At 36.6% G+C, this 17,926-nt stretch overlaps 1 protein-coding gene across 6 annotated transcripts in view; it reads right to left on the bottom strand.

The window, feature by feature from the left end:
- Window positions 1-444: 444 nt before the first annotated feature.
- The window catches only part of LOC107787386 (histone acetyltransferase GCN5), a 46,749-nt gene continuing 29,267 nt past the window's right edge, over window positions 445-17,926 (bottom strand). Inside the window, exons 9-14 of one of the 6 annotated variants that reach the window (XR_012706509.1) lie at window positions 17,538-17,592; window positions 11,785-12,134; window positions 10,358-10,540; window positions 2,699-2,792; window positions 819-960; window positions 445-713 (exon numbers count right to left, since the gene is read on the bottom strand). Coding sequence is in view for 5 of the 6 variants with exons in the window: in XM_016608940.2 (XP_016464426.1) it covers window positions 650-713; window positions 819-960; window positions 2,699-2,792; window positions 11,785-12,134; window positions 17,538-17,592 (705 nt within the window). In the remaining variant the exon portion in view is untranslated. Of the gene's footprint in view, window positions 714-818; window positions 961-2,698; window positions 2,793-10,357; window positions 10,541-11,784; window positions 12,135-17,251; window positions 17,359-17,537; window positions 17,593-17,926 lie in introns of those variants that run through there. The other 5 variants (XM_016608941.2, XM_016608940.2, XM_016608942.2 and 2 more) reach the window with 5 other exon arrangements.

Here is a 17,926-nt window from a genome sequence, read left to right as displayed (position 1 = left end):
TGATCACTATTTTGCTGAAACACAAAAAGTTCTAGCATAATATGTTGGATTATGAAGCTCCTGCTTATAAACTTCTACTATATTATGTTGGAACTCCAGCACACAGAAAGTTCCAGCATAATATGTTGGATTATGAAACTCCTACGTATAAACTTCCAGCATATTATGAAATTCTAGCACATTATGCTGGAATCCCATATGTAAAAATTTGACTCCAACATGTTATGCTGAAATATTTCCGGATTTTTAAGGGTATTTTTGTTCAAATTTTATTAACATGAAAAAGTGGCAAAATTTCGATTACTTTTAAAACAGTAGCTATTTTCAATTACCAGTTGTAAATCTGGCTATTTTTTATTTTATTTTTCTCTAAAATAACGCATCAGGCTATGTTACTGGGACTTGAGATGTCTACCCAATACCAACTATACGAAAAATATCATCTTACAAAATAAAATCCATTGAAAAGCTCACATTAAAATAAAATAACAATTATACATCCACTCGCTCTACAAATTCTACAATAATATCCCCCCCCCAGAAAAAAAAAATTCTAAATATTGGAGGATACGATAAGACATCAGATATGAAGAGATTCAAGTGCAGTCAGTTCAACCAGAATCAAACTAAATTGCTAATAAGAAACTTCCTATTGAATCTTGATACCAGACTGTAGACCAGCTTGAACTTTGTTTGAGAAATGTGACTCAAGCCTGTAAGCGGATAAAAATTGATAGCTGAAACTGCTACATGCATAAAATAATAAAAACCAAACTGTGAAAAAAGACATCTGGAGTACTAAAGAGCAATATACTTGCCTGGTTGCACATTTGTAGTAAATTGTCTCCGGAGAATTGTAGGTGCGAGCATTAGCAAACATCCTTCTGACATCCGCAACAAACATATCAAATGTCACATAATATAACTCCGACTCAACGCGCTTCGACATTGTTTTTAGATCTGCATTGTACATAACCAGAAGAAAATGTTACAACTTAATGATAAATGAAATTAAAAGAGGAGTCCAGAGGGAATGAGCGGTTAGATTTAATCTTGACGTGCAAATGATACACATCCTAAAAGTTTAGCAAATAGAAGATTGCATGGCACAATCAGACGCCTATTAGACCAAATCAAACCAAATGAATGGAACGATTCATGAATCTTCATACATGTTGTATTTCACCAACCCACAACCACAACAAAACAAAAAGAAATTGGGCCGCACGCAGACCTGTATGTTAGGAAAAGAATTATTAGAACTCTGTCCACCCCTCTTTACCCTCTGTAGCCGAACTTTCGTATTTATTACTTAAAAGGTTCCAAAATATGATTTGGCCTTACCTCTCACATGGTAAAGTACAAAGAAAGAAAAGAAATAGCTGAAAATGAAAAGTTATACTGGAAATATCAACCTCATGACATGCAAGTCTGTGATCAAACAATGAAAAGAAATTTGGCCACAATTGCATGTATAACATTTGTCCGAGTGTATGCACAATTGTAAGACCTTTTGAAGTATCTGTCCATGCTTTAGCAACAACAAAAAGGACGAAAAGAAAGGGCATTCTATATTTGGCTAGAAGAAGTCAATCAAGATCAGCAGGTGCTAGAATAAGTTTCAATCAGTAAATAATATCCAAATTACACGACGAACAACTATAAACTTCTGTCTATGAAATAAGAATTGGGTGGGCCTGACTCTAATAGCATGTTAAAGAAATGGACCTTGGACTTAACTCAACCCCAAAAACTAGCTCATGGGTTGAGGATTGTCCAATACCATATAAAGAAACCAAACACCTCACCCATAGCCGATGTGGGACACCAACAATGACAATATATAAGCTCTATTTAGGCTGCCAAGTGTGTTCATTTTAAAGTGAAGCGTAGCAGAAATCAAGTTGCTCTTTGGCAAGCTGAGTATACAGTAGCTTACGGGGACAAAGGGAAGGTCTATACATAATACAATACCCACACAGACAGTTACATTCTATACAGAAAACAGAAAGAAGAAGCTACTTCAGTAGTAACAGCACTCATCCAGAATCAACCATGCAACCTCCAAGTGTATCAAAATCCATGCCCATGAGCGTTACAGGAATAATGGCATTGTAAGATATTTTTAAGATAAAAGGGAGATGAAATAAAATGAATTACGTGATAACACATATCATCTTTCAAGATATAACCGACGAAATCGAGGGAAAAAGAAACAATAACCAACTTATTACATAGTAAAGTAGGTAACGATGAATCGAATATACTTTTGGTACTATTTAAAATGAAGCGGACAACAGTCAGGTCCGCGCCTAAGAACTATTGGCCTGGAAGAATTGCAACAAACACGAGAGGGAAGAGGATCTAAAGGGGAGAGAGAGAGAGAGAGAAACTGCACCTGACCCACACTGCGCATCATATGGCAAAAAGAAGAGGATCTAAAGGGAAGCCAAACTCGACTACAGATTGGAAACATTTGTTCGTGAAAACTATTTGTGGAAAAAACAAGAAATAATTCAAGTGGATGACCATCTTGAGAGCTCATTAGAGCTTTAGCTTTTAATTCATGTAGCAACTGCTTGGTGCATAAATTTCAAGTAGATGATTAACCAATTAAAAAAAGAAAGAGGAAATTAAAAATAAATTTCAAGTAGATGATTAACAACTACCAGAGAAACAAAAAGCAAATATCAATTACCTATTGGATCTTTGATGATGTCATAATAATCGGGAACATCCCGTGCATCAACAGGTTCTTTGAACGGCCACGAATCAGGATGGTCATGCATTATCTGCTCAGGACAGAAAAACTCACTAAAGAAGTGCCTATCTAATCAAACACAGAAACAGTGCACTAAACCCAGCGCTAGCTGGCCTTTTTGCACCAAAAGCTTTAAATAAACCAAACAACCAATCAATCAACCAGCAATGATAATACCAAACTAGTGAGGCTCACAATATGAATCTTCTATATGTTCCGCTAAGAATTTTAGAATAAATTATGGCTGTGTAAAGCTAGAGGTTCTCTAAATCTCACACTTCTTCCCCTGGGGACCTAATGTAAATGTAACAGCAACTAAACCTTGATCCTAGCGAGCTAATAACAAGCATAATAGTGTACCCACAAACTAGTGCATCTGAACGTTTAGGTAAGACATAGACAAACCATTTCATACGATCTTATATCATTTTTAACTCTATATGTGTTAGTGCTCTATGACAATTCGTTTTTTGTTAATCGTGGTGTCCAGGCCAATTTACGTACACCTCGACTAATTTCATAGAATACCTGCTATCTCTCATCAGCAACAGGTACCAATCAACTCTATCCACCAAGGCTGGACAGATGGGAAGAAATCAAGAAATCACCTAGTGTTTTTGCCTCCTCTGGAATTTAAACGTGAGACCTCTGGTTGTCAACTCATAGTTAATATGATAATTTCCACTTGAGTCCAAACTTATATGTGCCGAAAAAAACATCCATTTTAAAATCGATATTTTTATAACACTCTTCTTGTCAATGCATTGGGGTTTTTAAGCGTAGCATTCAGCCTCCAAGTACAGCTTCGGCTCAACGTTCATGTTTAAGAGAGTGGCAGCTTGAAGGGGATTGTTAGTAAAACTGTAAAAAGAAAAAAGAAAAGGAGAAAAATATGCTGAGAATAAATGGTAAATGGTTACAATAAAAGAGAGCTCTTTTTATGTGAGTTTTGAGCTACAAAAAACAAGGAAAGTTTTCTAATTCCAGGAATTCTAAATAATGATATGCTCCTCCATCCCATTTTATGTTAGGGTGTTTGACTGGGCAAAGAGCTTAAGGAATTAAAGAAAACTTGTAACATGTATGCCAAATGTATGCAAAGTACCAAAAAAATGTTTTGATGGGTGATAGTGAGAGTTTTTCTATGATTATCTCTATTTTAGGTTTTCGGGGAATCCTCCTTAATAGAGAGCACCCTTTTCCCTCACTCTTCTTTCCCTAACATGAACCTTAACTCACCAAAGCCATGTCATTTCAGTAGTGGTTATGTCTCTAACAATCAGGCATGTCATTAAGGGTAAATAGGGATAAATTAAATAGTTAAAAGAGAAAGATGTCACTCTTTTTTGGGACAGGCTAGAAGGACGTATGTCGCATAAAATGAGACAGAGAGTAATCATTAAGAACATTTATAGAGTATTGCTAATTATTCTCTAGAATAACATAATTATTGAGAGTTCTCTATGAAATATGCTTATTAGTCTTATTAACTTTCAACACGTCCTTCACCTCTACGAAGTGAAACAAATAATTATTGCTTATTTAAACAAGAACTACTGAAAAAACTAGAATAGTACACATCTCCCGAATAGTACCGCCCTAATAGTGAACAATCATGAGCGATGAAACCAGTTCTAGAATCATTTGACAGTGTTGATTTGTGAATATCTAATTATGATCAGATCTGATTTATAGAATCTAAATAGCAATGATAAAATCAGATTTACTAGGCTGTTAAGTAATTTAGGAAATTAGATCAGCTGAAATCATCCCAATTTATGGGATTACACTGGGTTTTTTTGTTGTTGTAGATCAGCTGAAATCATCCCTTGATTCTCAGATCTCCCAGAGTTAAGGGATCAGCTTCCTAGTTTGTTTTTCTTTGTACTATAAATTTGTATCTATACATATGAACAGTGTTATCAAAGTGAAAATCGTAAAAAAAACCTCTAAGGTCTATTGGGGTTTTAAGCGCAAAGCGCAAATAAAGCGCAGATTTTAACGAAAAAAGGCACAATGGAGAAAAGCTAGAAATATGCATGGGCAATCCAAGACTAATATCTATAAGCATGAATACCAAATATATGGACAAAGAAATTAAAGAAAATTTACGATAAAGTGAAATATCAATTGTCTAGGGTCGCCTCTTCAGGGCTACGCTTATTGGCGAGGAAAAGTATGTCTTAGTGTCTTTATGACAACATTAAAACGCCAGCAACGCGAGGCGAAGCGCTCAACATGTTTTGAGTCTCGCTTCAAGGTTTAAGCACGCTTTAAGCGGGCCTTTGATAACACTGCAGATGAATACAATTAAGCAAGTTTGGTACCAAAATTTACATAGTATCAAAGTAGGTTTATTCTTGTGTTGTTCATGACTTAGAGAGATCAGCACAGACATTTTCACTTATTAGTAAACACATATATACCTTCTTGTCCCCCCACCCCCCACCCCCCAAAACAACTATGAACCAAGGTGGCGACGCCTCTCATTTGTCTTTTTAGCTTACTTCTCACAAGCTGAAAAGCAAGAATTACTTGGAATCGGCGTAATATGTGTGTTTGGCAATGGATGGTCGAGGGAAACTTGGGCATTTAATGGGAGAGACGAGAAAGCCTGAACCAGGAGACCAGAAAACTCGATGAACGCTTTGAAGATTAGAAAACTCGATGGTAATCGCTTGGCTCCAAACTCCACGGAACATGCCATAAGTAAACGATATTTGTTTCTACTCACTGCTAGGGATATCTGAAGGCTGTTAGAGAGACTTATAGCCTGTTTGGCCAAGCCTTTTTTTGGGCCAAAAGTGCTTTTTTTGGCCAAAAGTGTTTTTTTCCAAAAATTGAGGTGTTTGGCCAATCATTTAGAAGGAAAAAAGTACTTTTGAGGAGAAGCAGAAACAGTTTTTAAGAAGCAGAAAAAAGTAGCGTCTCTCCAAAACCACTTTTCTGAGAAGCACTTTTAAGAAAAATACACTTAGAAACAGTTTTTAAAAGCTTGGTCAAACACTAATTACTGCCCAAAAGTGCTTTTCAAATTAATTAGCTAAACACAAACTGTTTATCATCAAAAATACTTTTTTGAAAAGTAATTTTAAGAAAAACACTTTTAAGTAAGCTGAATTTAGAAGCTTCACCAAACAGGCTATATTCTGATGTAGAAAATGCTTCTCATATTTTTGAATTAAAAATCAAATTGTGGAAAGCTAGACAGGGGGAGAGAGGATTTACTATAATAAGATGGTTTCGATATGGCAAGAATTAGATCAATGCTATAATGGTGAATGGGAGCGTCCTAAGGATCGCATTAAAGTAGTGAAAAAAAGAAGAAAATGATAGAGTATACCAATTTCTAGCAAGATTGAACCATGAATTTGCTGAACTTCGTTCGTGAATCGTTGGAAAAACACCCACTGCCCACTTTGAGGAAAACTTTTTCTGAGTTTAGGCGAAAACTTTTTCTAAGTTTAGGCGAGAAGAAACAAGGAGAAATGTTATGCTAAAGACAAATTCCAATATGGAAACGAAAAATATAGACTCCTCTGCTCAACAATAACAAACCCACGTGAAATCCCACAAGTGGGGTCTGGGGAGGGTAATGTGTATACAGACCTTACTACTACCTTATGAAGGTAGAGAGGCTGTTTCCAATAGACTTTCGGCTCAAGAATAGTGAAAATGAAGCAATAAACAAACAATAGCAACAACAAGGTAATAGGACAACCGAAACAAATGGCACAACGTGTAATAACAAAGATCTAGGAATACAAAAATACAAGAATAGTGCCAATACTACTGGTAAGAATGACACCACCATGTAACAAGGAACTAGGAATAGGAAAATACAAGACTAGTACTAATACTACTGGTAATACTACGAGAAACTCTCAACTACATGTCAACCTACAACCGTAATTCTCGACTTCCACCCTATCGAGGGTCATGTTCTCGGTAAGCTGAAGTAGTGTCATGTCCTGCCTAATCACTTCTCCCCAGTACTTCTTAGACTTCCCCCACCCCTCCTCTTACTCGCCATGGTCAACCTCCCACACCTCCTAACCAAGGCATCTGTGTCTCTACTCTTCACATACCCGAACCATTTCAGCCTGATTCCCGCAACTAGTATTCCATAGGAGCCACGCCCACCTTATCCATAATAACTTCATTTATAATTTTGTCTTTCCTGGTATGCCCACACATCCATCTCAATATCATCGTTTCTGCTACTTTTATCTTCTAGACATGCGATTTCTTGACTGGCTAACACCCAGCTCCACACAACATAGTCGGTCTAACTATCACTCTCTAGAACCTGCCCTTAAGTCTTTGTGGCACATTCCTATCACACAAAACACCATATGTGAGCCTCCATTTCATCCACCCCGGTCCAATACGATGTGTAACATACTCGTCAATCTCCCCATTACCTTGTATTACAGACCCAAGATATTTGAAATTATCTCTCTTGGGGATGACTTGTGTATCAAGTTTCACGTCCACTTCTGCTTCATGCATCCCAACACTGAACTTGCACTCCAAGAATTCTATTTTCGTCCTACTCAACTTGAAACTTTAAGACTTCAAGGTCTATCTCCACACCTCCAGCCTAGCGTTAACCCCGCAACGCGTCTCCTCTGCTCTAGTTGCTGTGAAAAATGAAAATGACAAGAAAAAGAATTCTTGGTGTGATTTTGGCAAAAATATACTGGCACACTCGTGAGACCTACTGGAAGAATCCATGGGAAACTGCCTAACTGGAAGAAAAAGGAGCAGAAAACCATCGTAGCCAAGCCTTTAAGACTACCAGTGAAGAATAAAGGTTGCAAACTTCTCCAGAAATGCCACCATTCACCAAGGATCAATTAGAGCTACTACACAAACTTATCCAATCTCAACTCCAAACCAGTAAACAAAATCCTTCCCTTCCTACTTGTTCTTTTGCCCAAGTAAAACAAAATAAAGGGCAAGTAAAACATATGTTCAAGGCCTTTTATGTTATGGTTGAGACACAATTTCATGAGAAGATTCAAATACTTCAGAGTGATAATGGGAGAGTGTTTTTTAATGACCAGCTAGGCAATTTTTTCACTTCTAAGACAATTGTGCACCAAAGTTCTTGTCCTGATACACCCAACAAATGGAGAAGCTAAGAAGAAAAGTAGGCATCTTATTGAAGTAACTAGAGCTTTAATGTTCACAGGTGGAGTCCCTACATTTCTTTAGGGAGAAGCTCTTTTTCCTGCCACCTATCTTATTAATAGGATTCCCGTGTTCTAGGTTCTAAAACTCCTTTCAGCGTGTTCAAGATATACTTTCCTACTTCTAGATTGACTATTGATCTATCTTTGAGAGTCTTTGGGTGTAGTTTATTTGTTCATGTTCTTGATCATAGTAGGAGTAAACTTGATCCATGTGCTAAAAAATGTGTTTTTGTTGGCTATGCTCCTAGCCAGAAGGGATACAACTGTTATGACCCAAATATTAGGAAGATTATTGTCACAATGGATGTCACCTTTTTTCGAATCTCAGTCGTTTTTTTGGACCTCATCTGCTAGGGAAGAAACATAGTGAAGATTCGAGCGATAATAGGGATCCTCTTGACCTCACATGTGAGAAACAAAATGATCTATGTTTTGTGATAGACACTGGAAATTGTACATATGGTGATGAAACAGAAAATAACAACCTAGATAAGGTAAGAGATCGTGACTTAAATAATGAAAGCAAACAAACTGAGACCATAAGAGTCTTTTCATTACACAATTAATAACAAGGACTGGGAACAAACAAAGGAATTACAGGTTTACTCGAGGAAAAAACGGAACCAAGAAAAAGAGATTAAGGACTCTCATCAGAACCAAATGTCTGCCCTGCAAGATCTCACTGAAATACAAGGTAATTCTCCAAAATCTAACTCTAATTTAACCCCTCATACTTTAGATTGACCTTCTGATTGCCAATCATAAAGGGTAAGAAAAGTCATCAAACATCCCATGTAAAATTTTGTATCATATAGAAACTTGTCCCCTTTGAAGAGAATCCTTGGAGCAACGGTAAAGTTATCTCCATGTTACTTTACCTCCATGTGAAACATAGGTCAAGGATTCGAGTCGTGGAAGCAGCCACTAATGCTTGTATTAGGGTAGGCTGTTTACATTACACCCCTTGGGGTGCGGCCTTTCCCCAGACCTTACGTGAACGCAGAATGCGTTGTGCACCTGGTTGCACTTTGCCATTTATAGAAACTTGTACCCTTCCTATATAGCTTTTCTTTCACAGATATCTGGAATGGAGATACCGAGAAATGCGCAGGATGCTTTGAACGTTCACAAGTGGAAGGAGGCAATTCTAGAGGAGATGAACGCTCTTGAGAGAAATAAAACATGAAAAATAGTGGAACTGCCACGTGAAAGAAAACAGTGGCCTGCCAATGGGTGTTCACCATCAAATTTAAATTAGATGGGTCCCTGGAGAGGTAAATTAAATTACCTCACAGTGACTAGCCCTAACATTTCCTTTCCTGTGAATGTGGTGAGTCAGTTTATGGATTCTCCCGGTGATAGTCATTAGGATGCAGTTGTCCGCATTCTTCGATATATAAAATCAGCTCCAGACAAAGTATTATTGTTTGAAGATCGAGTCCATGAGCAAATTGTTGGATACTGACTGGGCAAGATCACCTTTTGATAGACGTTTTACGTCTGGATATTGTGTTTTAGTAGGAGGTAATTTGGTATCTTGGAAGAGTAAGAAACAGAATGTGATTGCTCGGTCTAGTGTAGAAACAGAATATCGAGCAATGGCTCTGGCAACCTGTGAGCTAGTTTGAATCAAACATTTGCTCAAGGAGTTGAAATTTGGTGAGGACAGCAAGATGGAACTTGTATGTGATAATCAAGTTGCCCTTCATATTGCATCAAATGCGGTGTTCCATGAGAGAACTAAACACATTAAGATTGACTGTCACATCGTTAGAGAAAAGATACTCTCAGGAGATATCGCTACAAAATTTGTGAAGTCGAATGATCAGCTTGCAGATATTTTCACCAAGTCGCTCACTAGTCCTCGTATTAGTTACATATGTAACAAACTCGGGACATATGATTTATATGCACCGGCTTGAGGTTAGATAGTTATGTAAATAACCCTAGTCCTACATAGAATAGGAGTAGAATATGCATTATGTATATAAATAGGGCTATTGTAAAACACTTAATAGAATATCAATAATAGATTTTTCTCTCATGCATTCTCACAAATTTTTCAATTGAGCCATCAGCTTTGTGCTTCACAGTGAAAATCCATTTGCAGCCAACCAACTTCTTGTCTGGTGGTGAAGTGACAAGTTTTCAAGTTTCATTTTATGACAAGGTATTCATTTCCTCAATCATAGCTTGCTTCCATTTAGGATCTGCAAAAGCTTCCCCCCAATTCTGGGGAATAGACACAGAAGAAATAAACAAGGCAAAGGCTCTATAAAAAGGAGACAAAGAATTATAGAAGACAAATTAGATAAAGGATGTTTGATATTACAAGATCTAACTCCATTTTGGTGAGCAATTGGCAAATCTAATTTATTAGGAAATGTAAATAGCTCACCGATAGAAGAAGGTTCAGCTTCGGCAGATTGCATGATGACTTCTTCTGCTCTATTTCTCCTTGAGTAAGTTTTCAAATCAAGTCTATCCAAACGCCCAATAGTCTCCCCCTGTATTCTGTATTCTGTCTTCAATTTTACTTTCCTTTGTGGAGAATCATCTCTTCCCTTTTATAGCTCTCCCCCTAAAGAGGTGATGATGTAATACTGAAATAGGCTCAGATTCTCAAAAGGTAACATCCATGCTGATAAGATTCTCCTAGAGGGAGAAAATAGCACTTGTACCCTTTTCTGTATTGGAGAATACCCAATAAAGATACAATTAAAAGCTCTAGGATCAAATTTCCTGGAGTTCCTAGCGTGAATAAAGCACACACACCCAAATACCTTCGGAGGAACAGTATAATCATCCTTACCCTTTAGTGCTTCTAGAGGAGTTTGAAAATTGAGGGTTTCTAGTGGCATTCTATTAATGAGATAGGCAGCTACTAAAATGGCATCCCCCAGAAAGGTTTTGGTAGATTCATGGTAAACATAAGAGATCTTGCCACTTCTAACAAATGCCTATTTTTCCTTTTTGCAACCCCATTTTGTGCACTAGTATAAGGACAACTAATTTGATGGATTATCCATAAGACACCAAATAAGCACCAAAATTTTTGTCCATGTATTTTGTACCATTGTCAGTTAGCTAGATTTTTATCTTAGACTCAAACTAAGCATAAATCATTTTATGAAATGACGGAAAGCAGGAGAAAACATCAGTTGTGGCCTTTAACAAATACACTCAGGTCATTCTAGTAACAATCAATAAAAGTAACAAACCATCTACTATCAGATAAAGAAACTGTTTGAGTAGGACCTCATACATCAGAATGAATAGTCGAAAAGGAGTTGTATTTATTATTACTAAAAGGATAAGAATTTCTAGTATGCTTGGCAAATTCACAAGCATCACAAACAAAGATTCAAACTCGGTTCTGGAAAACAAACTAGGATATAACTTCTTTAAAGCAAAAAATGATGGGTGCCCCAACCGTCTATGTCACTGTATTATTTCATGATTGGCATCCTTATTTCCTCCAAAAAAAAAACGCCTAACCAGAGTGTCCAGTTCCATCAATCCAATATAAGTCATCATGCAATCTACCACTGCTTATCCTCTTCCTTGTTTGAAGATCTTGAAAAACACAATGACCAGGAAAGAACTCGACACTACAGTTTAGTCTTTTGGTGATGGCGCTAACAGATAACATGTTAACAGGAAACTCAGGTACATAGAGAACGGACGATAATGTAATATCATGTGTACAAACAACAGAACATGTTCCAGAGACAAGAGTTAGGGAGCCATTGGAGGAGCCAGTCATGTGTCTAGTCACACCAGAATCAATAATCTAAGAATTAAGGTGAGCATTAAAGGAAATACCTGCATGTAATTGGAAGTGGCAACATTAAAAGAATCAAGTTTGTTCAGGAGACGGCGAAGATGCTGAACTTCATTCGAAGAAAAAGCTTCTCCAGTAGCAGTTTCCCCGAATGTCTCAATATTTTCTGTAATATTAGCTTGAACCCTTGATAGACCTACATGTTTTCCTCCACGGCCTCTAGTCGGTCTACAGTTTCCGACATGTCTCCTTTGTATGCCTTGGCTTTCCCCAGTAATCACAATGCATGTGATTTTATCATAAGTTAACGCCTTTGGTTGTTCATGAGACACAGCTAACCCGGACTTCTCCATTGATGTTGAATAAAGCATTACCCCTCGTCGGCTTCTTCCTGTTGAACATAATAGTATGCATCCTCAAGAGAAGGAAAAGGAACTTTACCGAGAACTTGAGAACTTGAACCCTGATCTGATTATATTCTTGGATCAAACTGATCAGAAAATCATAGACCCTTTCCTTTTCAACCAATCGTTGAAAAAGAACTGCATCATCAGTACACTTTGCTTGGAGATCCTATAGTAGCCAATTTCTTGCCATGGCCCGCTTAACTCGAAAAAAATAATCAGTGATAGTCAACTCACCTTGCTTAGTCGCATGAATATTTTTTCAAATTTCAAAAATATGGGCATCATTCCCTTGCAAGAATAAGTGTGCTTGGATGAACTCAAGATTTATTCAGCAGCGTTAAGCAACAAATATTGTTTAGAAATTCGAGGGTGCATAGTATTCAAAAGCCAAGTCATAACAAGAGCCTTATTGACTATAAATAGTCTCAATCACAACAGGTTGTTTCTTTTCTCTAGTAATACAACCAATCATTTTCCTGGATTTAATAAACAACAAACAAGCCCTTGACCAAGCAAGATACGAACCAGCACCATCCAATTTTACCACATTAATTTGTGAAATACCATGTGAAACAAAATTAATGTCTACAGAAGTATTGTTATCTAATATTTTTGAGTCCCCCATATTTTTGAACAATCTGAAACACACACAAAATCCTAGAATATGAATGCTAAAAGAACCTGGTGGCCCGAAAAACAACCCTCGAAATTTGAAAAAAAGGCTGCTTGACCTAACTAGTTACGCCGGACTTGACTTCTAGTGTTCGAAAAATCTGAGACTGGTCTGGGTAGGTACGGATGAAGGTGGCGAGCCCCAAAGAAGAAAAAACTAGTTGACAAAAAATTCCGGAGGGCTCACGCGCCAGCACGTGACGTTAGTGGGCAGCTTCTTCTGGTGGCGCGTGGAGGCGCATGGGAGATTTCAATGTGGAGACACTTGTTGAAACTGGCAGGTTAATAATATACAAGATGATGTACTTTCAAGGTTTTGCACCTCTCAAGCACAAAGAAGAGCGAAAAACAAAAGCACCCCGCTAAAGTTTTTCACAAAACTAGCGAAAGCGTTCTTCAAACTTACGCTAGAAGAATGTAAGATGAAAAGAAAAATCATCCACACATTCCTCAGTCCCACAAGATTGCAAGAAGTGTTGAATAAGCGAAGAAGAGGAAACAAAAGAGTCAATCACGTTTTTGAAGCTAGTGCTCAAAAAAACTAATCACCAATCATTATTTTCAGCATATTGAGCCCTTTAAATAGGCCTTACAATGAGTAAAATTGATAGGGTTAAGGAAAACTAATCCTAATTAAACTAGAATAAGAATAAGGCTAAGAAAACCTATCCTAACTAAAATAGGAAAAAGATTTCTAGTGAGAATGGGATACCAACTAGCAATCTCAGTTTGACTAGAACTACAAATATCTACTAAAACAAGAATTAAATTACTAGGAAGCAAGAAATACAAAATTCTAATCTTTAAGGAAAAGAAATCCTAATCTTGTATGGATTCTTGGACTTCTTGAATTTCTTGGATTTTTAGCTTTCTTGATCTTGCATCATTCCCTGGTTGAAAAAGACTCGTCCTCGAGTCTAACAACTTCCATAGATGGCGCAAGATTTGCTATAATAAAGAATAGGTACCCAATGCTCACCGGGTTTCAAATTACATCTTGCTAGCTTATAATTGAGCTTCTTCACGTTGTAAGAAAACTTAGGATGTGGTCGAACTAAATCCCACTTTCTAAGTTTCAATTTTCTACCAAGCCTTCTCCATTTAATCTTTCTATGTTGACTCTCGAACTTCAACTTACAATATGAAGTTATTGATGTCAAAACTACATGAAACGTAGTCAACTCCATGTTTAGCTTTGAATTAAGCATAGAGATCAACGCTCTTCTTGAGACTGCATCAATTGCTATGCGTGTACACCAACAATCACTTTGATGGTGGCCATATATATTTATGAGGTGAAGATATCTTGTTTCTCCAATATACTTCAAACTCTCCATTATCCACTCCTTTTTAGGTAATCCTTCCCCTTGTTCATGAACATTTTTATGGACTTTAGGATTAACGCAATATGCTGACTTGTTTGGAATGATAAAGTCAACAATGAAGTCAACATTGTATTAAGCATCTCTTAAAGGCGGAAAGTCAGTGACACACGTTGCTGGATACTCCAATGGATCATCATAAAACTTTAGTGGTAAATCTTCAACTTGTGGATCCAATGCATGTTCCTTGTCTCTTTGATATTGGTCTTCATCAGTTTTGTCCTCTTCACTCCCTCGATTATCTGATTATTTATCATATTGGGCATGGTGCATTGGTACGCTTATGTCTTGGTCAACTTCAACCTCTTCAACTTACTAAATATATCTTGCTCGATGCGGTTGAATTGGTGGATACCGAAGTGGTAGATGTGGCAGTAGCACTGGCATGTTATGTGGTGATTGAAGCACGAAACCCTCAACCAATTCAGTCATAAGCCTTATTGATTACGTCAAGCTTTTTAGCTGCAATTTAATTTCTTCATTGTCTCGTTCAAGGACTGTTCTTAATTTCTGAATTTTTAATTGAAGATCCATTGAAGAGGGTCACGAATTTGCTATTTTCTTATATTGTGACACGATGAATAAGATAGCAAGTCAAGAATTCGAACCTAGAATCTGCGCTCCGATACTAAATTGATGTACTTTCAAGGTTTTGCACCTCTCAAGCACAAAGAAGAGCGAAAAACAAAAGCACCCCGCTAAAGTTTTTCACATAACTAGCAAAAGTTTCTTCAATCTCACATTAGAAGAATGTAAGATGAAAAGAAACTTCACCCACACGTTCTTCAATCCCACAAGATTGCAAAAAGCGTAGAATAAGGGAAGAAGAGGAAACAAAAGAGTCCATCACGTTTTTTAAGCTAGTGCTCAAAAAAACTAATCACCAATCATTATTTTTAGCATATTGAGCCCTTTAAATAGGCCTTACAATGAATAAAATTGATAAGGTTAAGGAAAACTAATCCTAATTAAACTAGAATAAGAATAAGGCTAAGAAAGCCTATCCTAACTAAAATAGGAAAAAGAATTCTAGTAAGAATGGGATACCAACTAACAATCTCAGTTTGACTAGAACTACAAATATAATCCTACTAAAACAAGAATTAAATTACTAAGAAACAAGAAATACAAAATTTTAATCATTAAGGAAAAGAAATCCTAATCTTGTATGGATTCTTGGACTTCTTGAATTTCTTGGACTATTAGCTTTCTTGATTTTGCATCACAAGAGGACTCACTATATAGAAGTTTTTAATTGCAAAAATTAGTAAAGTGTCTTAAATCTTAGGATTCTTAATTATGCTTATTCAATAAGAATATTTACATAATATTCATAATTTTCTTCTTGACTAACAAAACATTAAAGGACGTTGCACACATAGACAGCTCTTAAACGTGTACGGTTTTTTCATTTAGGAACCTAAACCAAGCCCATGACGTATTGAGCACCCAATCTCTACTCAAAATGTGCCTATCAGACATGAGGCGCTGAAACAATCAAAATGATAAAATGAACTACATGCAGGTGACATGGTGAAGAAGCCAATAAAATAAAAGAAATGTGTCATTTGATTCCAAATAAACCAAAAAAAGAACTTGACTCATGAAAAAATTTCTATTTTTGAAACCCTCTCCTCATCCATTTGACTTCTCCCAAAAGATAACCCCTCCTCATCTCTTTCCACCAATTAAACCAGACGCCAACATTCAAAAGCTAGCTGTCACATCTTGATAATAATGTAAAACAAAACAGAACTTCACAACAGCTCCTTAACATCTCATTCGCAGCTTCAGAATGACTATTATCAAAAACCTTGAGAAGTGCAACTTGTGAGAAAGCACGAGAGAAAATATATTATTGATATTGGATGATAAATACAATACAATATGTCCCTATTTATAGCTATACACTACAAGAAGATATTACTCCTCTTCCAATGTGGGACAAGACTACACTATACATATCTGTAAACTAACACAACTAAAGACAGTGTACTATATGAACAAGTAAAGAACCCAGGTATTGAAAAAGCTAAAAAGCTTCAAACCAATTGGCTTTCCCGTAATGTTGTGTCAACCACATAAAACCATTTCCCTACGTCGAATATAATGGTTTGGATATACCCAAAAAGGTTTTCAACAGCATAAAAGTGTCGCGACGCTGCGAGCTTATATATAAGACAAGAATAAGTAGGATAATCATGTTTGAACCCTATTTGCTGAAATCATGGAAGATGAGCTTCATTGGGATCTTGGACTTGTTTAAGATTGGCAAGGAGTGGTATGGCTTGTGAAGAAGGTTTCTAGTGGGCTTATAAGGTCTTCCAGGGCATTTTGAGGTGGGCTCGTGAGAACGATGAGAATGGAATAGTTGTGCAGGATTCTAAATTTTGAGTGTTGAGGGCGTTATTGTAGTTTTTTTATAAACAAAAAATATTGGGATGATCATATAATGAGAGAATGAACTGGGATAGAAAACTTAAAAGAAAATAGGCACCACATGTCTAATAGGCACGTTTTGCACAGATGTCGGGTGCTCAAACGTCATGGGCTTAGTTAGGTGTCTAGATAAAAAAATACTGACAGGAGATTGTCTATGCATCCAGCCATAAAAATATCTTAAATAATATTTTTGATGATTCTTTTCACTTTCAAGAGAAAACTGCAATAAATGCTTAATTTTTCTTTTTGCCTCCAGATAATGAGGTTAGCTAATTGCATGTCAGGGTAGTATATCAATTAATTTTATATCAATGCCTTGTGGATTCATCGGAGAATATTACATTATTGCCAATAACGATAAAGCATTCATTCTCGTCAGGAATAGAGGTCGTTAAGAGTTATTTGCTTGTAGTTCTCTTTTTTAAATCAAGATTGGGTTGATATTCAGTGTACTTATTAACAAATACTCTGTTTTGTTTAGTCTCTTTCTAATGATTTGAAAACAATAGACATCAAAATGTTCATCAAACCCAGAAAAGTTGTTTCAGGTAGATATTCAACCAAGCTATATGAAGGAAACAGAAAAAGGAAACCAAGAGATTTACTTTCAGGAGAGAGCGCATGAATGCAGTCAAGGACTTCTGATCTGACAAGGAGTTCACTGTTTTGAACCGAGAATGACCATATTGATCAGGAGTCCATCCAGCCTCCTCTATTATGATGTCAACAACAAATTCACATAAGAAATTTAAGATTCTTCGGAGCACAAAAATAACAGGGCCTAAGGCAGGTTATAGCAACACAGATCATGCTAATTGACAGCGGAGTTTAGAAATTCTACACTCCCACCAGAAAAGCTAAAAAAAGGAGGGACAGAGAGAAAGAACTTACTCAAGCCGGGGATATCTTCAACCTTGATGGCTTTTTTAGGAATGCCAGCTTCTTTCTAAATAAATTAGTCAAAGATTAGTCAACTTCAAAATCCACATTAGTTTCTTCACAAGATCAGCATAACATAATTGCAATAGCAGATCAATCCAATTACGAAGAAAACAATGTTTATATTTTCAATCGACAGGAATTCTAAAGTACCTCTCAAGTTAAAGAAGAGATCTTATGAGATAAAACAATCTTATGTCCAGAATAAATTCTCACAATTTCTCTTGACAAGTTAATCAGTCCAAAAGAAGCATTTTCCATTAAAACATATCATTTCACAAACCAAAAGTCATTTCTAGAATGAGATTTACATCTTGATGACCAACACTAGAAAATGACAG

The sequence above is a fragment of the Nicotiana tabacum genome, chromosome 24 (assembly GCF_000715075.1).
Source record: "Nicotiana tabacum cultivar K326 chromosome 24, ASM71507v2, whole genome shotgun sequence".
NCBI lineage: Eukaryota > Viridiplantae > Streptophyta > Magnoliopsida > Solanales > Solanaceae > Nicotiana > Nicotiana tabacum.
The sequence above is the reverse complement of the archived record's forward strand: the minus strand, read 5'-3'. Positions and strand labels throughout refer to the sequence as shown.